Raw genomic sequence first — 27,809 nt, forward strand, 5'->3', positions numbered from 1 at the left:
TGAGTTAGTGTGTTCACTGGTTTGAAGAAACTGTTTGTAGTCCCTCCTTGATTCTCCAAGAACAGTTGTCAGCAGCTCAAATAATAACAAAAACTGTTTACAAGGACAAAGTTCTCACACAGGTGTGTTGAAGTACTGATCTATACACATGGACTTAGTTGTGTTTGTTACTCAAACCAGTTTGCCTAAAAGCTAACTATTTCTTAAAAGAAAAAGAAACATTATTTTATAATGCAGTGAGCATTTACTGTCTGTTAAGTTTCAGCAGTGAATTTATAGAATATATTTCATCAATGTGGAATCTGGCAAAGATATCAATCCCTTTTGATACAGTTTCTCATGAAACAAAGTCCAGGCATAAAACAATTCTTTGAAGTGATATAACATCATAAAGTAATTGTCTGAAGTAATTACTGCTGAATTTTGAAGCAGTGTTCTTAGGTTTAATTTGGAAGTTTCTGTGTACAGTTTTAATGGAGCTGAAGATGATCAAGGTCAATATTCAGCTAACCAGCATTCAGTTAGGCATTAACTCATTTTTATTAAACAGTTTAGATAAAGTTCATTTCATAATGACTGTAGTTCCAAAGTCCCTGACTAAACTGTATGGTATCTTAGCCACAAAAAAGAATGAATTAAAATTTGAAAAGTTTCATCTATAAAGCCATTCTCTCCTTTTTTGAGCAGAGCATTTGCACACAGATTTCTGCAATTTGCTCCTGTGAAGTTTCATGCTACAGTTCTAAAGAATCTGTATGCATAATTTACTATGTGAATGAAAGTCCTTAGAGTTTTAAAGTATTTTGCTAATTATTTACTTTTATATAGATGTAGCAGTCTTACAATTACTTGTAATATACACCACAAATATTTAGCCACTGGCTTTGGTCATGTTTTACAAACAGGGCATCAGTTCAGTTACATGCTTCTGGTTTAGTTCTGGTTTAAGTTCACCTGTAACTGATTCTGATGTTAATTCTGAATCAAATCTGGTTAGATTGTTTGAGCAGTTTAAAGCTATGGCTCAAATTCAGATCCCATTTGAAAAATACAGTGGTTCACACACTCCTTTGTTTTGATTTGACACCCTGCTCATAGCACAGAGCTGAATTAATTTAACAGTAAAATATCAGTTATAAGCAAAATAGAGAGCAAAATAATTTTTGATCTAATGGCATTTACTTGCAATTATATATAGTTATCCTGTATTCTCAAATTGGGAAATATTTAAAGCATCCATGCATAATATATTTGTATAGGCAGGCATGTTGTATGATGTGTGTGTGTGATATAGGTATATATATGGTTATGTCTGTCTAAATGTGTTAAAACAAAAATGTTGTGGAGTATTTGGAAATGACACAAGTGAAAAGGGTATTGTATCTGAAATATAGATCTAAAATAATCTTATGAGAAAATATATGTTATATTGACAAAAACAAAAAGTAATTCCTGTCTAACAATAGCTTTGTTTCCTTTATTGCCTATTTGAAGACTGGTGTTAAATACTACACATAGAAAAGTTGGCAAGTTTTACAGAGAAGTGTAAACTCTGGTATAAGCATACAAACTGTAACTCAGGGCTGAAACAGAAGTGAGCATCAAGCTAAATATGAAGTAGCAAGGTAATTAAAACCAATTGCAGATAATTTTGCCTTTTTTTCTTTTTCAGATATGCGTACTACTATTCTGCAATAGCAGCTGGTGTTCTTGTTGCTGCTTATATCCAAACTTCATTTTGGACCATAGCAGCAGGCCGGCAAATAAAAAAAATTAGAAAAATTTTTTTTCATGCAATTATGAGACAGGAAATTGGATGGTTTGATGTAAATGATGTAGGAGAACTTAATACTCGTCTTCTAGAGTAAGTATACTATGCCTTTCCCAGTATTATTGTACTTTATTAAGTGTGTATGACTTAACATTTTTTAAATTTTATTTTAAAATTGAATTATTTAATTGTGAAATGAAATTTCACTATGAAATTAAATTGAATTATTTCATTGTCAAATGAAGTTTTTGAGTTTTCTTATGGAGAGTCTCAGAGACTGAACTTCTAATACTTCTGACACTGGACTGTCACGGGGGTATCAGAAAAGCATTTTGATAAGTTCCCTTGAACTCTGAGGATGAATAAAGCGCAGCCTATAAGATTATCCCCAGGAAAACACAGTTCATTTCTGTGCACACTGAGAACTGAATTAAGTGCCGAGTGACCCCAGCGGTGTGAATAACTTTAACTGCATGATAAGCTATTCCTTTCTCTTTGTCTACATTAAAGGCTTTATCTTTCCTTTCCAGATATCCCACAGTTTCCAAACAGACCAAAAATTTGGAATTAACAAAGTGAAAGTAACTTTAAACTGTAGGTAGAATTTCAGTCTTTTCTGGCAAGAACAGCTTCATAACATTACATTTTCACAAGAAATATGAAAATTTCCTTGACCACACTTTATAGCACTTTATCTTGAAGAAAATTGTTGTCTGGAAGTAATTAATAATAAAGATTGTCCTCTACACAGATGACCATGTAACAAAACTGAAAAAGTTTCTTGTGCTTTCTACATTTTCCTTCCTGTCTGGATGCAATTTGTTTTTCAGTGATGTCTCCAAGATTAATGAAGGAATAGGTGACAAAATTGGATTGCTTGTTCAAGCAATAACAACATTTGTAACAGGATTTATTGTTGGCCTCATAAGAGGATGGAAATTAACCCTTGTAATACTAGCGGTCAGTCCTGTCCTGGGACTTTCAGCAGCCATCTGGGCAAAAGTAAGTTAACATATATGCAGTGTCAGGTTTTACATTAATGAGTGATAATGAAATAAACTATGTATCTGTAATTCGTACTGTTAGAATGTATTGCTTAGAACAATTATAGCTTTGAACAACATCTATGTACATAAGCTTTTAGATGAACTGTACATAAGTACCCTCATGTAGTTTGAATATTATAATTCCCACAGATCGGACAGACTTGTTTGATTTGAAGTGGTTTCTGCCAATATAGCATACTTCTATATAGAAAAGGAAGCAAGATACATGAGTAGAATCCATGTGTTATTGGATTCTAATAATATTGGATTAGAATCCATGTATTATTGGATTCTAATAAACATTTCTAGTCTGAAATTGTTAACCTTCATCCACTTGAGTACTTATTCTGTTGAAAGGAATAATTACACCTCCTGAAAAATAAGTGAACAAATTAGACCAAGTCTTAGTCTTAGACACAGAGTTCCTTTTCAGAGTTGTTAACAGATTTGGTAAGACGTTTTAGACCAGGGGTCTTCAAACTACAGCCCGTGGGCCAGATACGACCCCCCAGGGTCCTCAATCTGGCCCCCGGTATTTACAGACACCCACCCCCCCCACCGGGCGTTGGGGGGGGAAACCAAGCAGCCGCAGATGGCTGCCTGCCACTGCATCCGTGCACCGGCCCCCTAGTTAAAGAGTTTGAGGACCCCTGGTTTAGATAGACATAAGTGAGAGAAGTACTAAATTACCATGGGATTGGAGCGATTTACATTTGCTGTTTGGAAGCCTTCAGATTTTTATAGTGTGTTTTCCCTTGTATTTCGAAGATCATATAAGCCTTCTCTGCCTGGAGTGAGTGTATCTCAAAAAGGGTAGGAGTAGAGAAGCATGTGCTACATATGTCTGCTGGCTAAGAGTCTTCATGGAATGTGGCCAATTAATGTAAACTATCGAGCCCACTGGCTAAGGTAGACAGAGATGAGAATGAGCTGAGATTTGCTTGAGGAGAATCACACCAGCTCAGTATGGATAGTCATCTAATCTCATGCACGGGATGAAAGCAGAGTGAAAAATTCAGCCCTTAGTTGTTGAGAATGGGTGATGTTAAATTAGTTGATTGAATTAATAATGTAATTATTAATTAATTAATTTAAAAGGATTTTGATATTGAACATTCTGCACTCATATGTAATATAATCAAAAGGCTTCATAATGGAAGGAAGTTAACTTGATAAAAACCATTATGAAGTGCTTGAGCTCATTGTGGTTTTTAAGTCAAAATATTTGATCCTGTATTAGGTTCTCTCTGCTTTCACTGACAAAGAACAAGCTGCATATGCAAAAGCAGGTGCTGTTGCAGAGGAAGTTCTGGCAGCAGTCCGTACTGTAATAGCTTTTGGAGGACAGGCAAAAGAAATTAAAAGGTAAGAGCAATGTTTGCTTTCATCAGCTGATTTGAAAGTACTCTCTTCAGATGCTTTGAAATTTCCTTGTATCTACTGTTGAAAGTCTGTCAAAACAAGCAAGTCTTGTGCTTCCTGCATTTTGAGGTAATAGGAAGTGGTCTTTACAGGCTATTGTAACTTTCCCTAGATGTTGAAAGACAAGTAGTTATTTTTCTAGAAAGTGACAAAAGAAGTTGATAAATTGTCTCTGCTCTGAAACCATACAAACCACTTTAAACATCACACGGTGAGAGCTTTAGACAAAAAAAAAAAAAGGCCCTCCCATGAGAAGAGGTGATGGTATCCTTTATAATCTGATTATTCAGTAGTTGTTGTAAAGGTACTAATAAATACTATCTCTATTTCCACTATATTGTAAAACATGATTCTTGTGACATATTTTAACCTTTTGTCTTAAGCTATTATAATCTCAAAGCCTGCCGTGAATGGTTCGCAATAAAAGTTCACTGGCCTGCAGGTTATTTAAGGAACTTGAATGCCAGTCCCCGAACTATGATGCCCTTTTCTTTTCTATATACCAGGTTGACTGATGTTGGCTTTTTTAGGTGTGCCTGACTACCAGGCTTACCTTTGTACATTCTTAGGGTTATATATTTTATATAACTTGTACTAAGTGAATGTTCTTTTTATAATTCATCCACAGAATTTTTGGTGCTGTGTGCCATGGTACAAATCTGAGTCTATTTTGAACTTCTTTCTTCCAGATACCGTAAAAATTTAGAAGATGCTAAGCGGATTGGAATAAAAAAGGCTATTACAGCTAATATTTCTATAGGTGCTGCTTTCTTACTGATATATGCATCGTATGCACTGGCCTTCTGGTATGGAACTACCTTGGTCTTAACTGATGATTACACTATTGGCAATGTTCTCACAGTAAGTATTAAAGACTAAGTTCCCAATTATAGTAAAAAATACTAAAGAAAATACATTAAGGTGTATATCAGGAACTTATTTGAGTTTAGTAAGAATTCTATGCCAAAATCAGCAAAATAACATCCCTTCTTAACAAAAATATTCTTACCTCAAAAGTCTACATGCTGTTTCTATAGTATCTCAAAATCTACATCAAGACAAATAAAATATATTATTTTCAACTATTTCTGCATCTTTTCTGAGTTCCGTAAGATCAGACTCATATAGAAACCCTTCAATCAAAAACTGACCTACAGTACCCTTCCTACTTGCTATTTGTTTTCAGTTTTGTAAGGCTGAATATATTTTCAGGATGCAGAAGCAAATACTTTTTCTTTCAGCTGTTTTGTGGTATAAGTAGATAATTCTATTGATGATTTTCTTATATTTTGCACCATAAGAGCTTGGAATCACAGTATTTTTAGAAATCGAGGGGGAGAAAAATATACTAGAAAATATGTAACCATCTAACCAAAGGAAGAAAACCATAACTCCTAAATCAAAGCTGAAATTCTTCTCTTGTTGCAGCAACCATTCTAATTTTGTATGAAATATCAAAGAAATATGGTAAGAATAATAACTGTTAACCTTGATGAAACCCAGTTAGGAGACCATATGTACATATTTGTCTTCTTTAAACTACCTGTTCTGTTTCATTTATGAATCACTGTAGTCTGTGAAAAATCACTCTGATATGTGTTACTGGCTCTTCTGAACCTGCCTTTTTTTTTTTTTTTTTTTTTTTTAAGGCAGGCTGGCATACAAAACATCTATGAGGTTCATGCCCTTTTGTGTAATTTTTTTCAGTTCAAAGTATTTGCAATTTCTGTTGTCTAAGCTGTAGTTCATTGAAATGGTGTTTTTATAACATGAACGGGAGAATGTTGCCTTATTAGGTATCACAGTTGTGAATGAGCACTGTTGGAGAAAAGATAATGGGTTTGATGGACCTTTGGTCTGATGTACCGGCTGTTATTATGATCTTTGAGCAGTGTGGTTTTATTACTTTTGTTTTGATACTAGCTGAAAGCAATAAACTATGCTTCTCTGAGAAAATAACCTAATTTTTCTTTTTCTGTTTTTTTTTTTTTTTTCTTGTTTGCTTGCACTCAGTCTCATTCCAGAAGAGGGACCCTTTATTGGTGATGGACATTTGGATTTGTATACTTCTATTTCACTGTCACTTGGAAAGCAGAATAGTGATTTGCATATCTGTCCTTGTTCCAATGCAAAATATGCAATATACTTTCTGGTCTTTGGAACATCTATTGCCAAATGATGAATTAGTGCAATAAATCTTGAGACATCAAGTGTAATTATACAATTTTTGACACAGGTTTTGCAGACCTGAGTCACTTTTTTACTTATCAGTATGTTTGCAACATTAACATTGTGCAGGAACTCAGTTCTCAGCTGAATCTCAGAAAATCCTTTTCTTAATGTTATTCTATGTTTGAGAGGCCCTTCAATTCTAAATTCCTTAAATTTCCATTAACAGGCATGGAGCCTCCTGATCCAAAGATATCTAATGTAAATAAATAAATGTAATTCTCTGCTTAAATGAAAATTGATATATGTCACCATAAACATTTTTTCCAGGTCTTTTTCTCTGTATTGATCGGAGCTTTCAGTATTGGACAAACTGCTCCAAGCATAGAAGCATTTGCTAGTGCAAGAGGAGCTGCCTATGCAATCTTTAATATCATAGACAATGTGAGTATCTTTGCCCTCACTCATGTCAAAACTAAGAGACCCTTCTTTTTTAAGTACAGGCACTATTTATAGATACGAAATTAGTAAGAGTAAATAACAGTGTATGAAATAAGCAGAAATAGAACAATAGAAGTAGATAAAATGTGTTATTATAAATGAGTTCCTCTTTGACTTCTAGACTTATCAGTCCTTGCTTCAAAGGTAAAAGTACTGGATCTCTGAATTACTTGGAGTTGGAAGTATCCTCTAATGTTATTATCATGAAAGGCATGTCTATGGTGCTATATAGATATGTGATTGCAGCTAGTGTAGGTTTAATATATCATTGGCACCTCGATTAGTGTGAGTGTTGGCAAATCAATAAAAAACAACCTGGTAACTTGGATATGTACTTCAATTGCCCAGAGAGTCTGAAATCAGGGATCTGTGATTTTACTAGCTGATGAAGCTCTCTAAAATACAATTGCATATTTTGGATTATTGTTAAGACATGCTTCAAGTTCTAGACCCAGCCTAGATGGAATGAAAGAATAGTGACAGTTTAAGACCTTTGTTTCTGCTTAATGGTCAGTGGATTGGCTCTTTCTCACCCAAATTGTTTCAGCAGAAAGGGCAAAGCTATAAATGAACAGCATATATGAACAGCTCATTAAAGATGATCTGTTCAGGTTAATCATCAGGCAGTGAAATGAATCTCAAATTATGGCTAGCTGTGGATCGAGTCTTGAAGACAACATACTAAATTCATGCAAAAGCTTAAATGGACAAGTTATAAAATATTCTTGCATGAGCAGATGATCAATATAGTAATGAAGCAGCAAAACATGCAATTTACATGTTTCAGAAATCTCACCTAAATTGCTTTACAATTACATTTAATATCTCTGGAGAATAATGGTGCATTCTAGGACTCATTTACAAAAAAAAAAAATAATCATTGGGAAATAACTTTGAGTGTTTTTTATATTTTATTTTGCACAGGAACCTCAAATTGACAATTATTCAGAGACAGGTCACAAACCAGACCAAATAAAAGGAAACCTGGAATTCCAAAATGTTTACTTCAATTATCCATCCAGACCAGATGTTGAGGTACTGTAAATGAAACTTGCTACATATTACAGTTAAACGTGAATCATTTGTTAGGAAAACAAAGTCACATAAACAAAATTTTGTTGAAAATATAACAATTCCAAGTTGATTCTCTAATTTATATAAAATTACTTTGCTATCACAGTGATTTTGTCTAGAATTATTTACACCTTAGCTGAACGTGTTAAGTTTTCTGAAGTTTTCTGTGTAAAACTATAGTCAGTGTGGTTATGAAATGAAACATAAAGATTTATTGCTGTCAGAATCTAAATTTATGCATCTAACCCAAGTGTTTGTGTGTAGTAATAATAATAAGATAGTGGGTTTCAAAAGTGCCTGCATTGCAGCTCTGTTAAGACTATATCTCAACCAGTTAAAGAAACCAGATCCATCAAGGATGTATTATATATGGAATATAGATCAGAATCTATATTTGTCTGTCTAGACAGAGAAAAAGTTTGTTTTTTAAAGCACTGTCATAAGTCCAGAGTCTTAATTCAGTGGAGGTGAAAGACATTTGAATGATTTATGAAAATATTTTCATGAAGAGTATCTTTGTACTATGTAACCAATTCGTTCCCTACCTTGAAGGAAAATCACTGACCTTGATCAGGGGATCTTTCTTACTTTTGATTAGCAGAAAGGAAAGACACAGAGCTTTCTTTTTAAGCCATTTTTACTCATACATATGTCAAATATTTTAGCTTTTCCTTCTATCAAGAAAGGGATTTAAGTGAATGTGCCTCATTTTTCTTCATATAGAAATATAAATGGAAAGACAACTATTGATCTCAATGGACTATTTTATAAGTTCATGCAGGTACAATACAAACAGAGATTTCTCCCCCATGATTTCAGAGATGAATGTAGGAAGTTAAGGGTACACCAAACATTTAGTAAGTATTTCATAAATTATAGTAAAGACAAAAATGAGGAGGTGAAATAAGCAGAAATTAACTATGATGAGTTAAATTTAATCTACATGATTTTTAAGTTAACTCTTCTTCTCAACAGGATTAAGGGCAGGAAGGTAACTGACAGACATGATGAAGACTGCAAGTTACTTCCTATCTCACTAAATTGATTTATTTGCTGTCCTCAATCTCTCTTCTGTTTGCTTTAAGTTGTTAGAAACAGCAGTGATCCACAGGTTTTAGGTCAATTTCTATTTGCATTATTATTATCTTTACTATTAACTTTATATATAATAATTGTATAAATAACAAGTATTTAATATAAATATAGAAATAATTTTACAAACAATAATAAATAATGATATAAAGAAGATAAATATAATATAAATATTTATATATTTATTATTATCTAGTATTATATTGTATTATTGTTACCTTTATTTATGTTTCATTTGAGTTGTTTTATACATGGTCTATAGACTAAATTATATATGGCATTATGACCAGAAGATTAAATGAGGCTGCTTAATACATTTTCAGTTGTTATTACAGATGTTGGACTTCTTGTTTTAATCTATAAATATTATAGCAAAATAAGACTTCCTAAAAGTTGTGATTTATCTATGCCTTTTTTTCCTAAACAGTCAGATATATTTCACTTGTAAAGCACACTAATATTGGTACTAAGGGTGAAGGGGCAGTGGTAGTGCTAAGGGTAGAAATTTAGTAAGAAAGAGAAGGTAACAAAGCCACTGGGCTGCAAAGTATTGAGAAGTACATCGATGCATGGCAGTATGTTTAGAATGGAAAAATGCACTTAGCCACAATGCAGGTGTCAGCATTCAGGTATGCATAGTTCATTGTAGCCTAGTCCTACTAGAAGACTAATTAGCCAAAAATAATGTTTTTGCCCATTTCAATAATCAATTCCAACCACAGAGGTTATGCAAAGTAATGAAAGCTGTAGAGAGTCCGGTACAACTTTTGTCATTTAAAGTAGAAACAAACCCACTTTATTCCTTTTTTTCCTATTTTTGTATCTTCTCACTAATCAGGTGAGCAGGTTAAGTAGGAAGATGGGCAAAATCAAATATACATGGCATGCACATGCAAACCGACTGTTCTCCAGCCCCACTACACAGCTCAATACCAGTTATATTTGTGGAAATAAAATGAAAGAGCAATTACATGGCACCAGAGACCTACATTGACCCTTGTAAGAGGCCCAGGGAAGACAAAACTTTGTTATCTTCCATGGTTGTGAAATGCTATGTTTTATGCTGACTAATACAAAAAGCTTATATATCATGTAATGAAATGTTACCATTCAAAAGTCCCACCAGCAATTCCAATCAGAAGGGAAAAGTTAAGGTTACCTCAAGTTTACTAAAATTATTTTCCCTCCAAAACAATGTAGAGTATATTCTGCCACTTTTAACTGTGACAATAGTAATTTCTCTAATTTGCATTAAATTGTACATTAAAGAAAAAGGTGAAGCAACATAATACAGAAATATTGCATCATATTGTTTCTATATTATATTTTAGTTATGGGTAGTAATCATATTCTGTCATATAAACAGGCTCATGATATGGGTAATTGTGAACTGTGTTGTATAATACATTGATATGGGACCAATTGTGGTGTAAATGTGAAGAACATTAAGCTGAAATCATTAGTTATGCAAAATTTAAACTCACGTGTTTATAAATCTTATTTTATACCAGATTCTGCTATAAATATGGAGGATTTTTTACTGAAACTCTAAAGAGTACTTCAAATTTACACTGATGTTTTTATATACTGTTATGTTTTGGGTCACATTTCTTACATGCACAGGTACTGAAGGGCTTGAATCTCAAGGTTAGTTGTGGCCAGACAGTGGCCCTGGTTGGTGGCAGTGGCTGTGGGAAAAGTACAACTGTTCAGCTCATCCAGAGATTTTACGATCCCAAGGAAGGCACGGTAAGGTACCTCAAGCGAGAGGACGGCTCTGTGTCGTTGCAAGTCTAGTTCTGGCCTCGCCGGCCTTGTTCCAATGACATGGTACAGTCTCCCCTAAGAAGGCATGTGCCAGCCTGGGGAGAGAGGTTCCTTGACCAAAACACTGAAGTAAATTTTTGTCTGCTGCTTTTTGTTTAGGTTACCATTGACGGGCAGGATATTAAGACCATAAACGTAAGATATCTGCGGGAGATCATTGGTGTGGTGAATCAGGAGCCCGTGCTATTTGCTACTACCATTGCAGAAAACATTCGCTATGGCCGTGAGGATGTCACCATGGAAGAGATTGAGAAAGCTACCAAGGAAGCCAATGCTTTTGACTTCATCATGAAGCTACCCGACGTAAGCAAACCAGCTGTCCTGCTGAAATAATTTCTCCTAAAGCTTCTTGTGCCAAATAGTTCCTTAGAAGGGATTCTGGTAAACAGAGGATGCTATGCCTGGAGCTGTGAATATGCAGAGCTTCCTTGTAACTTTTTGGAAGAATGCCAGTTTTAAATCTTTAGGTCATGACTTGGTGGGCATTTGAAGAACCGTTAGAATTCCAGGGACACAAATGATTTGGCAGGTATATCCAAGCAGGTGTTTTAGAGGAAGGAGAAGATGCTGCTGGGGCTGCTGATCCTGATGTGCCCTTTCTTTACGCTGCCTTTCTTTGGCGAAAGGACTGTGCCACTGAGTATTATTCCAACATAAATGTGTGTGGTTGTCTTGTAGAAGTTTGAAACTGTGGTTGGAGACAGAGGGGCACAGCTGAGCGGGGGCCAGAAACAAAGAATAGCAATTGCCCGAGCTCTGGTTCGCAATCCTAAAATTCTTCTGCTTGATGAGGCAACATCAGCTTTGGATACTGAGAGTGAATCAGTTGTGCAGGCAGCACTGGACAAGGTCAGTAGTGTTCTAAAATGAAGCAGGTAAGCAGGAGCTTAATATCTACTTTTTTCCAGACATTTGTTGAAAGAGCTGTCAGTAATTGAGACCCTTAAAACACAAAAGGTAAACTTGGATTTAGCAAATACTCTCCGTACAGAGATTTTTTGAGATCCTGCAGGTATTACAGAGAGGAATTTGTTTCAAGTGAGAAGATGGAATTATATTTTCTGCATTATGAAGCTGAAATAACATTGTCTTGGTGTAAATACCACCCTCTACAATTATGTGTCTTACTGACATGTATTTCTGTGAGTTACCTACTTAATTAATGTGTGTCGAAGCCTGACAGACAAGGTAAGCACTACCAGCGTGTTCCTAAGTTATTGTAGCAGTGAGTTGGCAGGAAACACTCCCAGGAAACATTTGTTCTAGTTAACATGAATACTTCTAGGTGCTTGGCTTGTTCTTAATGGAGAGCTGTTTCAGTAATGACAGCTGAACCCTGGTGCAGCTCAGGAGTCTCTGTATTCATACTGGGGCTGTATCTCCAAATGGTATTCTGAATTTATTCAGTTGGATTCTGCTGGAGTACTGTAATGCTTCCTGCTGCTGTTGGATAGAGAAAGACAGTTTGAGGAGAATTATTAATGGAAACACATTTAATAGAGAAGTTATTTGTCTAGCTTTTATTGGTCACATTAGCTTATAAATTTTGATCCTTATAAAGCTTTGTAGAAGACCTAGGGACTCACAGAATCATAAAATGGTTTGGCTTGGAAGGGAACTTTAAAGATCATCTAGTTGAACCCCTCTGCCATGGGCAGGGACACCTTCCACTAGACCAAGTTACTCAAAGCCCCATCCAGCCTGGCCTTGAACACTTCCAATGATGGAGAATCCACAGCTTGTCTGGGCAATCTGTTCCAGCATCTCACCATCCTCGTAAAAAATTTCTTCCTTATAGCCAATCTAAATCTACCCTCGTTCAGTTTAAAAGCATTGCTCCTTGACCTGTCACTACAGGCCCTGGTAAAAAGTCTCTTTCTTACAAGCCCCCTTTATATACTGAAAGGCCACAATATGGTTTCCATGGAGCCTTCTCCAGGCTGAACAGCCCCTCAGGCTTTCTTCATAGGAGAGGTCTTTCAGCCCTCTGATCATTTTTGTGGCCCCCCCTCAGGACGCACTCTAACGGGTCCATGTCTGTCTTGCACTGGATGCAGTACACCACGTAGGGTCTCACCAGAGTGGAGTAGAGGGGCAGAATCCCCTCCCTCAGCCTGCTGGTCACACTTCTTTTTATGAAGTGCAGGATACCATTGACTTTCTGGGCTGAAAGTGCACGTTGCTGGCTTATGTCCAATTTTTCTTCCACCAGCATTCCCAAGCCCTTCTCTGCAGGCCTGCTCTCAATCCATTCATCCTCCAGTCCATATTAATATTGAGGATTGTCCTGAACCAGGTGCAGGGCCTTGCACTTGGTCTTTTTCAACTTCATGAGGTTCAAGTGGGCCCACTCCTCAAGCTTGTTAAAGTCCCTCTGGATGCCTTCAAATTCCTCCCCTCAAATGAATCAACCACACACCACTCAGCTTGGTGCCATCTGCAGACTTGCCAAGTGTGCAGTCAATCCCGTTTGTCTCCATCAATGATGAAGAAATTTAATATTAGGCGTCCCAGTATGGACCCTTGAGGGACATCACTGAAGATGAACTCCATCCAGGTTCCAACAAAATTCCACTGCTTGGGATCATTACTTCAATTATTTAAAAGTTGCTTGATCTCTTTAGTACAGTCTAGTAATTAAAATGGCCAGCTGTGAGATTTGATACATTATGTGCAACAGGCTTATAAATATCCAAATATAGGTAGGTAGTTGAAATGTATTTCACATGGAATTGTAGAGAACTTTGTTTTCAGTGAAGCTACTTGAGTCAGCAATGATTTAGAGCTTAATGCAATGAAATTTTTTAAAATGTCACTGTGAAATATTTTCTAATGCCTCTGAATAAAAATATCCTTCACAGATTTTAAGTTTTAAATGCACAACTATGGGCTTAAACATAAAACCTTCTAGAATTTTTAAAATATTAAGGTTTGTAACATTGTAACATTCTAAAATTCTAATTATTGATAATTTTGTTTAGATATTTGTGATCAAAATTTGATGGGTTTATGTCCCACAGTGAAAGATTGTGTCTAATATTAATTTTCAAACTAAACATTATATTTCTGTTTTAAGGTACTAGTTGAAATCTGGTTTTAAATTTATTTTTTTTAGTTTTACTTTTCTGTGAACCATTTTAATGTTTCCCTTAGGTCTTATTCAAGTCTAATATGAAGATGAACAATTTTTGAATATACTTAGAAATTTTTATATTATATATTGTCATTTCTAGGCAAGGGAAGGACGCACCACGGTTGTAGTAGCTCATCGACTGTCAACAGTCCGAAATGCAGATCTTATAGCTGTGTTTGAAGGTGGAGTTATCACAGAACAAGGAAATCATTTTAAATTGCTTGAGAGAAAGGGAATCTACTACAAACTTGTTAACATGCAGGTACTTTTTCCTTGCTAGCTGTTGCCTCATTTTCTTTTTTCTATTCCATGCACATAGTTATTGTATACTATCAGAAGTATGAGGAATTCTGCAGCATATTTTTTTAACAGCAAAAAGATATGTACTTTAAAAGGAAAGCAGTAATTTGAGAGAGAACACCATTGGTTTTGATACCAGACCTATTTAAATGCAGGATAGTACATTTTTAATCCTCTAGGAATTTAAACTTAAAAGATTATTTTGTATTTTCCTTTTATGCAGTTAATGTAAGGCAACTGCCTATGGTAGTCTGCTATTCCATTGCTTGTTCTTAGTCTATAATAAAAGGTAAAATACAGGAGCTGGTACTGGAGGAATAGAGCATCCATATTTTAAGCTGTTTAGTTATAGTCCTTCATATGGAATTCCTTCCTAAAGAAGAAAAAGAAGTGGAGGAACAGGAGAAGAATAATCCCAGCTATGCTGAGTGCAAAAATATGTACACTTTTAAAGTTTTGTAACCAAAGTCAAAGAGATTGGAAATTAATATAAATACCAAAAACTTGTTAGTTATTATATGAAGAACAAAATACTTTGATACTTCCCAGTGTCCCATGTGATATAGCCGAGCTTCATTGTCACCTGTGTCACTGGTGTTGTACTGCATAACTGCAATGCCCGTTAAAGAAACTGAAACTGCTATCTTAGTATGTCAGACTGAAAAAAAAGTTTAAAAGGCCAGTTAAAACATATCTTCATAAAATAACTATAAGAATGCATTTGATCACCTTAGATTACTTTGTATTCAAGCAAATGTGATAATGGGAAAAATTAGGAAATGGAAACAAAGTAATAACAGGAAAAAAAAGGAAAGAAAGCAAAAAAAATACTTTAGTGGTAGTACAAAAAGCAGTAAGAGATAAAAACTGACTGGAAAAAAAGAAAAACAAGTTGAAGGCAACTTTGAATCCAGTTACTATTAAATACCTCAGTGGTGGTTAGACATTTATTTATTCTGTCAAACTGACTGGCAAAACTACCACCAAAAGTTGGGCTCTTTTCCAGACTGTTCAGATTTTTCAGTCAACATCTCTTTTTGACTTGTTCAATCCTGAACTTCCTTATTACATTTAAAGTAAATTGTTAAGTGTTCTGTACTGAAGAGAGGTAATTTTTTCTCACTTCATGAATAAACAATATATCCACTGAGAACACATTCAAAGAGATCCCAAGATGAATGCAAATGGTTTACACTCAATTTAAAACTCTGTTAGGAGTTAATTCACAAAAAAAGAGCAGCTACTTCCACTCCCCTGACATCCACTTACGAGCTGGGATAATCTTATATATGGATCAAGCTCTGAAGATAGAGGTCTATTCAAATATAATACAGATTTTTATATCTGCTTTGTAGTATTATATATTGTTTTCCCCATATCTCTTTCCACTGAAACAGTCAAAATTACTTTTGCTTTAATAACCTTTACTTTGATAATGCTGAAAGTTCAAAGTAATATATGCATAATTAATATTAGCATCATGTTCTTCCCTCTTTTAGGCAATAGAAGCTGAAGTTCCACTATCAGAAAAAGATCAGAATGCACTTAGTGCCAAAACAAGTGAATCAGAATCAGAATTTGAAGAATCCTTAACAAAAGGATTGAGAAGACGATCAACTCGGAGAAGCATGAAAAAGCCAGGAGCACAAAATGATGATCCTGGTGAGAAAACAAGTTCACTTGTAAGTATCTTTGTAGAGCTGTTAGTGAACTTTAGATATATTCTAACAGGTCTCTTTGTTCCTTGTATTAAAAAAAAAACAAACAAGAAACGTACAGTTAATTATTCATGTTATTAAAAAATATACATTTGACTTCTCCTGAGTGATTCTAGGAGTAGGAAATTGACTATTAATCTCTCTTTTTCTCCATATTTCTCCAAATACATCCATGTTTGTCCTAACAGAATTCCCATTTTTCAGGATGAGGAATTACCTCCAGCTCCATTTCTGAAAATTATGAAGTTGAACAAAACTGAATGGCCATACTTTGTAGCTGGAACTTTCTGTGCAATTATCAATGGAGCTTTACAACCTGCATTTGCAATCATATTTTCAGAAATTATAGGGGTAAGTTTGAATAAATTAATCCAAAATACTATAAACCCCACAAAATTTATTTCTAATAAAACCAGATCTTAATTAATCACTGCATAATGAAGCTAAGGAGTGGATGAAGCACTATTACAAAAATCTGAAGAATTATGTGAAATTTACAAAACCCTAAAAATCTTGCTACAACCTGAAATTTGCTTGTTATATAATATGTAACATATGCTCGAATTTTGCATGAGTGAAAATTACTACTAAACGTAGTTATTGAGAAAGATGGAAGTGTTTTAGATAATTAGTTGATTTTAAAAGGTTGTTTTAAATATTATTTTATAGATTTTTTCAGAAACTGACAAGAACGTTTTAAGAGAAAAAAGCAACTTATATTCAGTGCTGTTTTTAGTACTTGGGATCATTTCCTTTTTTACTTTCTTTTTTCAGGTATGTTTTCTTATTTTATCTTTATTATAATTGTTTGTCATGTTTTAGAAATTAGATCTAAAATATACTAAAAATTTGTACCTTCTTAATATGTCTCCAACTCAAACCAGGACCCACATTTGCCATTCTAGGTGTCCTTGTACTGAACTGAATCTTTTTTGACCTAGAGCTTCTCAGGTGTTAGAGACCTTCCAACCTATTCTGATCGCTTAACTTTAGAACTTCCCCTCTTCTTCACCAAACACATCTCAGCAGGAAACTGGATTCTCTCACTCTTTTTTTCCATTTCCACCTAAGAGCCAACCTCTCCAGCCTTTACATTATACTGCTCCCTTCTCACCCTCAAGCCTTCCTATTTGAATCTGTTAGTAACTGCAAATCTACTGGTCTCTGCCTTAGCTCTGAAATTTTTCACTCTCTTAACCCCTTCCTCATTCAAGTCTTATGTGAATCCCCCCGAAAGATTCCCAGGCCCAGGTCATCAAGCAACACCCATCATGGTGATACTCAGCTTCTCCTGCTCAAATACTAATGGCTGAACAGTAATACTTCATCCCCTGCTCTCACTGATCTTTATAGCCATCTCAGCTTTTTAAAAAAGAAGTATTTTAGCTTTACGCTAATTCTTAGACATACCTAATTGCCACAACACTGCCACAGTTCAGAAAAAAAAGGTAGTAATCATACAGGTGCAAACTTTGGCATTTTAATATTTTCATATATAGTCTGGTTTATAATTTCTGAATATGTCTGTATAGTTTTATCCATTAAATGAGCCTACACAGTGAAATACTAAAGTGCCCTTGAGATGGCAGTAGAAACAGTCTCTTGAAAAAACCTTTTGGTTTATTTATGGTTTTGTCTCATTGCACATGCATGCAAGAAGGCCTTGAGTATAGAAGACCGAGTTATAGATGGCTATAACGGATTTGCTCAATTTATAGATGGTCATATAATATAAGAGTTCATTGAGATATAACACCCCCAGATTAGTAAGAATGAAAATAGTGCCCATTCTCTGATGTTATTCTGTGATTTTTTTCAAAGTCACATATGCAAATTTACACATAAAATTACACGTGCAAATTTACAGACAGTATAGGAGCACAGCAAAGATAATGATCACAGTTAATGGAGAAATATTTGCTGATTGGAATAAGCCATAATAATTTTTCTTAGTATCACATAGTACAGTTGCATCTGTGGTTTGTATTTTAAGAGTATTCAATTTCATAAATGTAGATTCCAAACAACTAATATTTGTAATCACATAAAAATGGTAGCAAGCTAAACAAAGCTAATTACAAACACTGGTGTAATACTAAAATGTAGGAAGAGTGTTATCTTCCCAAAAATGTAACCACCGTATTCCTTTTTTTGTATCTTGTTAAATTAATTCACATAGCTGGTTAGAAGTATGTTCAATTCATTATAAAACATCACTCATGTATTACTGTTGATAGTTATGTTAGGATCCCAGGGAAGAAATCTTAATTCCATTTGGGTCAATGGGAAATTTGTGTTTCACTTCAACGAACCCCGATTGCCTTACGAAGTCTTTAACCTAAAAGCCACTTGTTTAAATCTGACTTAGGTCAACTCAGATAAAAATGAAGTCAAAGGGTTCATTAGTGATTTTTTTCCTTTAAGCATGCTGATGAAGCAGTGCTGGGAAATACTGTTATGCTCTCTGTATTTTTTTTTGAGAAATAATACTGAATGTCTGTACTGTGAACCTACTGGAATTTGTGAATATTAAACTTGATTTTCCATTTGCTTCATGCAATTAGAACTGCAATATTTCATATTTTGACATTGTAGAGACAATGTATCTAAAGTATTTATTGAATAAACACAATCTAACAGTATGCTAAAAATTTCACCTTTTCTCAAATAGGGTTTCACATTTGGCAAAGCTGGAGAAATTCTTACAATGAGGCTTCGATTCATGGCATTTAAAGCAATGCTTAGACAGGTAAAGAGAAATATTCTTATTTCCATGGTTTTAAAAATAATGATATAGGTATCATAAAATAACCACATTCTACATTTATGATATTATGACTTGTCTACAGAGAAGATTCTTTAAATCAGTCCAGAAACCAATTTAGTTAGTTACATGTGGTTAAGCGAAGTATCCTGAGAGAGAGTCTTAAATCAATACAAAAGCTTTTTACGTGCTCCTTGCAAGGACACCCAAGTTACTATGGTCTGGCAAGTTGATGTGCACCAGTAGTATTCCATTATGTGTTCATTTGCCTGCTTTTCTTTCCTGGTGCCCTTTCTTCCCTAAAGAAATGCAATGCAGTGCAGCTTACATTGTAACGCTTACTTCAGATGTCTGATTTAAAGTGTAATATGTACAGGTACATTTTTATTTATTTATTGAAGATCTCTTTCAAATAGTTCCCAAATCTATAATTGTTGTTCATTAATACAGTAGTGAGATTGTATACTTAAATCTAAAGCCACTTTCAGAGAATTAAAATATAAATATTTCATAATGTTTTTAAGTAATTCATGCAGTTATCTAAATTGGCCTTAATCTTGTACAATTTCAGGATCAGTATTTTAGATTTTCAAATACACACTATAATATTTCTGGGGGTTTGTGTCTTGCACATAAAGCTACATGTAGACACAGAATTTGATTCTTGTGAACAAGACTATTTGCAATGTGGACAGAAAGCTGTTGTAGTCTGAAATCTATGATTTATAGATCAGCCTCACTGAAAATCTAATGAAAGAGCAATCTTACAACTGACTCAATTCACAAATGCCTGTAATACATTATCAGGTCTTCATTCAATGCATATTACACATGAAAATTTATATCAGATATTTGGTCACATGATGAATAAATTATAAACGGTGTACCTGACTCCAACTCTGACTTTGATCAAACAGACCAGTTTATTTGGGGTTTTTGTTGGGTTTTTTGTTGGGATCTCACAGCTTCCAAATAAGCCTCTTCAATCTGGGAAAGAGCAAAGCAATGAATTGGGAATTTTTACCCTGAAAATGCTTTACACTACATTCGGCCCCAAATGTAGTGTACAACATGTACAACAATGTACAACAAGCTTTGCAGTTGTGAAGGAGTGTGACTGAAGAGATGTCTCCTTCAAGGAGTTTCAGCAGGGGAAGGGGAGGGTAAATTTTGGGTTTGGAAATCTCCCAGGCTGCTCTCCTTTTTCAGCAGTGACAAGGTACACATCAGATCATCCACAAGCATACACTTTTTTTTTTCTAAAAAATATTCATTCTGCAATTAAGAAATTAGATTTTATTAAATACGCAGAACTGATGTGCTGCCAAATACAGTCTTCTGACACTGAACTCGGTTATACTAGGCAAACACTTTTACTTTGCGGTTTGAATGAAATGTCCAAAAACTGGTCCTAAGAAAGATGCTTCTTATTGTAGGACATGGGCTGGTTTGATAATCCTAAAAATAGCACTGGAGCATTAACTACAAGACTTGCTAATGATGCCTCACAAGTGAAAGGAGTAAGTAAAATTTTGTTTTGGAATTTTTGTATTTGGGTTAGCATGTAGTAAAGTTGCAGCTTGGGTTTGACTGGTTAGATAACAGTCTTGACTTTGACAACTAAAAATTGTTATAAAATGATAGCTGCTTTAGAATGCACTGATGTGTTTTATAACAATGATGGTAATATATGTTTACAAAATAATTACCAAGTTGACATTTTTTAAAAAGTTTAATGTTTCAGGGTCTTCATTATTAAACAAATACATTGGGAATCTCTATATCTAAGAAGTCTGTTTAGAGATACTTTATTTACCTAAATATATGTATCTAAATTTGTTCAGTTTATGACCTTCTACTCTTTTTGGATTATACAGATTCCTTATATGAAAAAAAATTAGATATAGTAGCAATAAACTTCCTTTTCCATGTTACTTTTTGGAGATTCTTTAGAAGTAATTTGTGAACTTTCAGGAGTCCGTAATATTTAGGATACAGAGCACTGAATTTAATTATTCACGTATGCTTAAGTAAATTTTTGCTGCTACATGAAGTTATGTGGTTTTTTCTGAACTGAGCAGTTCTGTAGTATCTTTGGCTTTATTTCCATAGTAGAAGTTAAAATTTCATTTTCTTCTTTGTTAGGCACTGTGTGATGACTTGTAAAGCTAGCTGCATGACTTACAAAATGTGACAGATTTTAGTATTTAGCTGAAAATGTAAATATGTGATATGGTTAAAGTCTGTTCAGCTTCAAAAGCAAAATTTAGAAACTGCAGTGCAAATTTAAGTAATCAGAATATGGGAATTAAACATGATCTAGATAATCCTTGACAAATCATTTAAGAAACTCCTATTCTGAAAAACAACAAAACTGAGTTAAGACTTGAAATAGTGTTTTAAGAATCAGGAATATTATAGGTGAAAACACTCTCCTTACTTAAAATGTTACTTTAGCAAGAAATGTCTTTTTTCTTCCTCCAGGCAACTGGTGTCAGACTGGCATTAATTGCCCAAAACATAGCTAACCTGGGGACTGGAATTATTATATCATTAGTTTATGGCTGGCAGCTGACCCTGCTACTTCTAGCTGTCATACCGATCATTGCAGTGGCAGGAATGATTGAAATGAAGATGTTGAGTGGGCATGCTAAGAAAGATAAAAAAGAGCTGGAAGCTGCAGGAAAGGTGGGTCTAGAGAATTTTATCTATTTCTGTGTAATGTATACAAACATGTTTACGAAAGCATTGTTGACTGATCTATTACTTCCATATACAGAACATATCATAATATGTAACTTCCAGAGACAGACAGGCTCTATATAGTTTCACTGGTAGACCTACAGAGCATAACACTTCTTCAATAATAATTGAAGGCTTACATTATTCACCAATATTATTTTTTTTTTAATAATTGATAAGCCCCAGAATGTGCTAAGCACTATTCAGGCACGTTCTTTCTCCTTCCTGTTCTGATCATCTCTGTTTTCCTTATTGTGCAACCCTCTTCATTTTGACATTCTCTTTTTTTTTTTTTTTTTTTTTTTTTTTTCCCTTTCATCCCTTTTTGGCATGTCATCTGTCTTACATATATTATACTGCTCTTTTTTTTTTCTCTTTCATCTTATTAATGTTTGCAGGGATAATATGTATATATCCACTGGTTTCTGAGTCTGTTTGCCATTCCTTTATTTCTTGAGTGGAAGAGAAAGATGAGAACTGAAAAGCAAGAAGGCTAGACTCTTGTTTAAGAAATTAGATGAAGGCATTTAATGCCACTTCATTCCAAAAATCCTTTTGCGACAGAACAACTATTTCATCACTTCCCAGATATTGCTTTCTTCAAGGTAAAGCTTTTCTAAAATCCCTTACTATGTCCTACTGTTTTTAAAAGCTGTTGAAAAGAAAATAACTTATCTAAGGCCATGCACATAAGGAATAATATTAATCTTCAGATTTGGTATTTAAATGTATGTATCTGCATATGTGCTAGCAGTCTAATGTCCCCTTATACTTATTGGAGATGCCCTAGTATCTGGGTGGCCTCCAGCTGCCATTTCAGAAGGGTATGGGTCTACTCTATGTTCTATCGGCCATTCCTTACCCAAATGTGTTGAGTATCCTAGAGCATCTCCAATGGCACAAGCCACCTGCATGTGGGTGATGGAATTAGTCCTTCTCACTTAAAGCCAGCGATCCTGGAGAATGAGACCAGGTAGGCATATAGTGCATAGGCAGCTGAATTGCTTTCTAGTTCTGTTGAATAGGTATCCATTGACTACACTGGTATCTTAGACACCTAAATTGAGCTGTGTTAATATGACATCCCCCCCAGTAACTCCTATTTGCTAAATGGGTTTTATTTCCTTCCACCACATTTGTAGAGAAAGTTGCTGAAAAACATTTTTGTCCCTCCAAGTCCACAGGAAACTGTAACGATCTTTCCATGTTTTTTTTTCATACAAACCAAAGGATGCAGTTCCTTTCCTTTCAACTGATTACATTTCTGCTTCTTCTTTCTAATGGCTGAATGTTTATTTCATATTGTTTTGTTGTAATATACAACAGAAAAAGGTTGACAATTCTTGGAATAGGCACTAGAGACTTTCTTAATTCAGCAGATTGTGAAAAATTAGCACAAAAATATATGATTTTTTTTTTGCAAAGCAAAATGCTTTCTTTTCTTGCCAATATATGAATTTCCTCTCTCAAGGCAACCTAAGCAAGCACTAGACTACAGACATTTTATTCAATTACCATTTAAAAAAACCCCAGTTTTCTTCAGTGAAAATAGGGTTTTACCTGGAAAATTTGCTTTCTGCAGAGGGTCATTGAACTTATGTTAGTAACAAAAAAAGATGACTACTCCTGTGAGTATTGGTGAGACAATATAACTAAGAAGAATAAAACCTATTTCATTTCTTTGTTACTAACATTGTGTATTACATTCAAATAAATAAGTTAGTTGTGTGCAAAGTTTTAAACAGTGGCACAAACATTACTAAGGCTATAAGATAATTATATCCCTATATTTTAGAACACGGATAACAGTACTACAGTTTAAAAATCTTTGGTAGCAGTTTATGAAGAAAAATCCTTTCAGGTCTGTGGTTTAGATAACTTAGATAAAAGTAGCAGGGTATAGAGGTTATTCGTTTTTCTGTTTTAAATTGTAGGCATTTGAACTGCATGATGAATTGCCATAACTCTGGTGTCCTATAAGACATAACATACAGGATCACTTTTCAGAACAGAATTTAATTCTATTCATAGAATCAGAATCATAGAATATCTCACGTTGGAAGGGACCCATAAGGACCATTGAGTCCAACACCCTGCTCCTCACAGGACTACCTAAAACTGAACCATATTACTAAAAGCATTGTCCAGACGCTCCTTGAACTCTAACAGGCTTGGTGCTGTGATCACTTCCCTGAGGAGCCTGTTCCAGAGACTGACCACCCTCTCAGTGAAGAACCTTTTCCTAATGTCCCATCTGAACTTCCCCCTGATGCAGCTTCATTCCATTTCCTCATGTCCTATTGCTGGTCACCAGAGAGAGGTCATCAGCACCTCCCCTTGAGGAAGCTGTAGACTGCAATTAATGCTGCAAAAGACCCCTCACCTTCTCTAAGCTGAACAAACCAAGTGACCTCAGTCGCTCCTCACAAATCCTGCCCTTGAGACCTTTCGCCATCTTGGTTCTCTCCTCTGGGCATACCTAATAGTTTGATGTTCTTATATTGAGGTGCCCCAAACTTCACACTGTACTCAGGTGTGGCCACACCCTTGCGGTGTAGAGCAGGACAATCACCTCCCTCAACCACCTATCTACGCTGTGCTTGATGCACCTCAGGACACAATTAGCCCTTTTGGCTGCCAGGGCACACTGTTGACTCATATTCAACTTGCCATCAACCCAGACCTCCAGATCATTTTCTGTGGGGCTGCTTTCCAGCCTCTTGTCCCTTAATTTGTGTGTATAAACAGGATTAACCTGTCCCAAGTGCAGAATCTGGCACTTGCTCTTGTTAAATTTCATATGGTCGGTATTTGCCTAGCTCTCTAGTCTAACTAGATCTCTCTGTAAGGCCTCTCTACCCTCGAGGGAGTCCACAGCTCCTCCTAATCTAGTATCATCACCAAACTTAGTGCACATTCAACTCCTGCATGCAGATCATTTATAAAAACTTTAAAGAGCACTGGTCCTAAAATTGAGTGCTATGGAAGCCCACTAGTGACTGGCAGCTAGCCGAATATAATGCCATTTGCTAAAACCCTTTGAGCCCAACCCATCAGCCAATTTTTCACGCAACATATTATGGAGTTCTCTAGGTGTGTGCCAGACATCTTGTCCAGAAGAATAGTGTGAGAGAGTATCAAAGCTCTTATTAAAATGAAAAAAACCCACATATACTGGCTTCCCTTGGTCAACGGGATGGGTGACCTTGTCATAAAAGGAAATTAAGTTAGTTAACAGGACTTTGCCCCTGTAAACCCATCTTGGCTATGGCCAGTGACTGCATTGTCTCTCAAATGTTTTTGAATAACTTCCACAATAACCTTCTCCATGATTTTACCAGGCACTGAAGTGAGACTGACAGGCCTGTAGTAGTACAGTAAGTTATTAAGTTTTCATGCTTCTCCCTGAAGCTTCTGTCCTGTTTTTTCTGTAAATACATGCTCAGTTCAGAAAGATTTCTATAGAACAGGGATTTTACTTTTAGGACTTCTAGTCATGAGCCGGCAACAGAGGGAGTTTCAGGATCCTAGGTCCAGAGAAGCACAGTGTTCTCCCAAGAACTGGTTCTCAAAGAGCTTTATGGAAAATATGAGCCATGTAATATACCAAATGCAGTAACCATATTATGTAAAATAAATGCATATCTAGTCTATGCTTTCTAAAATTAAAATATAACATAATGTTAAGATTGAGCTTCTGTAAGTTTTAGGATGTTAAAAAAACATTGTCTGTCTCTTGGTAACAAAACCCTGTGCATATGGACTGAATTGACCATACAGGCTCCTACGCTTATTGTGTGGTCATTGAGGAAGACCTGGGCATCTACGTAGACTTAACAGACTACCTAAAAGCCCTGAATCTGTTGCTTCCTTGTAGGCATACATCTACTGCCTTCAAATGTTATTAAGTATCTTTGTGTATGCAAATGACTCAAGTCTAAAGAATCTGTAAGCTTAAAGAAGGTGTTATTGGTCAGATCAAATATTTACTGCTGAGATCTAAGTTAGGCTCCAGGCCCATATGTAACCTGGATATTCCAATTACAGCCCAAACACAGCGGACTGGAAGTTGAATGCTAAATTGCCATTTTTCTTACATTTGAATATGTACTCCATAATTGTCATTGCTCTCTAATGGTTTTTCCTCACTTATTTGGAGGACATTAAAGAGGTCTTATCAGAAAATCTCACTGTTGTAAAAACAAACATGTAAAATGCTTGCTTTTGATAACAAAGCTCCATGATTTTAATAACAATTATAAAACAATCAATATCATATTCCACCAGAATCTTATTATTAGCTTAGAATAAGAAATTGCAACCTAATCTTAAGTTTTGATTAAAACTTCTGTGTTTCTATTGCAGATTGCCACAGAAGCCATAGAAAATATTAGAACTGTTGTTAGTTTGACCCGAGAAAGAAAATTTGAGTTGATGTATGGGGAACGCTTGCAGGTACCATACAGGTATAATAAAAATAACTAAGCTAAAAAAAAAAATTAAAAATCTGTCTTCAAATTATAGAATAAATTACATATATTTACTTGGACAAACATTGATATTTGTTAGTGTGTATGATATAATGTAAAACTTAATTACTTTAGATATAATGTAAATATTTTACATAATTTTATTAACAAATGTAACCACCAGCCAACGTTTTTGTTCTTTGATTTAATTAATTTTCTGTGATAATATTGGTATTTTCTATCGCAGTATCACTTGGTTTGGAAAAATGTTAGTTCTAAGTGAGCTTTGCAAGTCATCTAATCTAACCTCCCACCTGAATTGTTCCAGATATTTAATTAAATGCCTTTTAATGTAAATTGAATACTGCATTAAGCCATTTTTGAAAGTATGAATAGGACCGAAAACATTTGTGTAATTACTTATTGGTTTGCGGCTGAAAAAAAGTAATATAATTATACCTGTTCTAAATAAAAATTAAAAAGTCTTCAAGTGAATAACTAAAAAGATACTGTCAATTAAAGATTTATTTCTAGAATGAAATATTTCCTTTTCAGACATCCATGAGAAAAGTAAAGGAAATGCCAGCATATGTACACAGATATGATGGGAGAGAAGTAGGGGTGCTGCTAATACATCCACCATAATAATTGAGTGGTTAGAGCATAGTGCAGGACATAAAAGATGTTAGTTAGGAATTTTTTCAGGCTGCTGGATTCCAAGTCTGTATCTCACAACTTGCAGGATGATGCCTAACCATTTTCAGGGTTGACATTGATGATTAGGGATTGATGGGATTGCTCCAAGACTTTCATCTTAATGTTGTTCTAATATACGTAAGAGCTTATTGCCCTATGGGTCAGTTTGTCTGGAAGAGATAGGACGTGTTTTTCAGTTAATATTTCAGTGCACGTTAAACCACTGATTAGGCAGAGTTGCTATTTTATAAAAATTGAGCTTAGGCCTTCTGTTATCCTGAATTAATGCACAAATCAGCTATGTAAAAGAGAAGTCACAACAGCCTCTTAATAAAAAAAAAAACAAACATATTTGTGAATCTGGCTTCTGTATGTTTTGGTTTGGGTTCTTTCTAGAAGGAACCATACTGTTGTGACTTAGTGTTAATAAAATTAAACAGTTTTCTTTCTTTTCTTTATGGTATCATTCATAGTTACAGAAAATTTTCTCTCTGCCTTGCTTTTAGTTATAGGCATAGTTTTATCATCCAAAATCTAATCTCTGCATCATACTTGCAGGCTTCATCTTATTTGAGAAAGGAATTTTGACTGATTAAATTGAAAATAAAGATTCTTAGGCATATAATATTGAACTTTAATATCTTTGTTATTCAGTTTACATAAAATTGCAAGTAAAGAAAAAATGTCACAAAAATATGGCTTTGGCTGAAGGTAAGTTAACAGTTCTGCTCTTTTTTTCCACTCTTATGTGATGCAGTAGTACAATTTCAACATGTTATTTACATCTTCAAAGTGGTAATTATGGACAGAACTTTAAAGTGTTTTAAAACTGTGAGACGCTAAGACAATGATTATAGATAGCATCTATGGTGTCAGCTGTTTTTGCACTATATGCACCAGCATATTACAAGCTGTTCTTGGAAGTAAATAAAATTTTGGGATCAAAACTAACTTTCTCTTGGACACAGCCTAATAGGAGACAAGGGATTGTATTGTTTAAGCATGAATACACTTCCCATTCATAACAGTATCATCTGAAGCCAATTAATTGGTTTTTGCATACTAGGATTTATGTATGATTTTTT

The 27,809-nt window shown here is 34.9% G+C and overlaps 1 protein-coding gene across 7 annotated transcripts in view; it reads left to right on the forward strand.

Annotated features, from left to right (window-relative positions):
- ABCB1 (ATP binding cassette subfamily B member 1) overlaps window positions 1–27,809 on the forward strand; it is a 53,592-nt gene that overhangs the window by 17,807 nt on the left and 7,976 nt on the right. For 5 of the 7 annotated variants that reach the window (XM_056336096.1, XM_056336099.1, XM_056336097.1 and 2 more), the window contains 17 exons: window positions 1,673–1,864; window positions 2,602–2,773; window positions 4,058–4,182; window positions 4,929–5,100; window positions 6,739–6,852; window positions 7,834–7,944; window positions 10,699–10,824; window positions 11,002–11,205; window positions 11,581–11,751; window positions 14,136–14,297; window positions 15,835–16,017; window positions 16,258–16,404; window positions 16,723–16,827; window positions 18,725–18,802; window positions 20,254–20,337; window positions 21,302–21,505; window positions 25,925–26,025. In XM_056336096.1, the coding sequence (XP_056192071.1) occupies window positions 1,673–1,864; window positions 2,602–2,773; window positions 4,058–4,182; window positions 4,929–5,100; window positions 6,739–6,852; window positions 7,834–7,944; window positions 10,699–10,824; window positions 11,002–11,205; window positions 11,581–11,751; window positions 14,136–14,297; window positions 15,835–16,017; window positions 16,258–16,404; window positions 16,723–16,827; window positions 18,725–18,802; window positions 20,254–20,337; window positions 21,302–21,505; window positions 25,925–26,025 (2,451 nt within the window). Of the gene's footprint in view, window positions 1–1,672; window positions 1,865–2,601; window positions 2,774–4,057; window positions 4,183–4,928; window positions 5,101–6,738; window positions 6,853–7,833; window positions 7,945–10,698; window positions 10,825–11,001; window positions 11,206–11,580; window positions 11,752–14,135; window positions 14,298–15,834; window positions 16,018–16,257; window positions 16,405–16,722; window positions 16,828–18,724; window positions 18,803–20,253; window positions 20,338–21,301; window positions 21,506–21,957; window positions 22,165–24,900; window positions 24,919–25,924; window positions 26,026–27,809 lie in introns of those variants that run through there. The other 2 variants (XR_008821441.1, XM_056336102.1) reach the window with 2 other exon arrangements.

The sequence above is a fragment of the Falco biarmicus genome, chromosome 4 (assembly GCF_023638135.1).
Source record: "Falco biarmicus isolate bFalBia1 chromosome 4, bFalBia1.pri, whole genome shotgun sequence".
Lineage (NCBI taxonomy): Eukaryota > Metazoa > Chordata > Aves > Falconiformes > Falconidae > Falco > Falco biarmicus.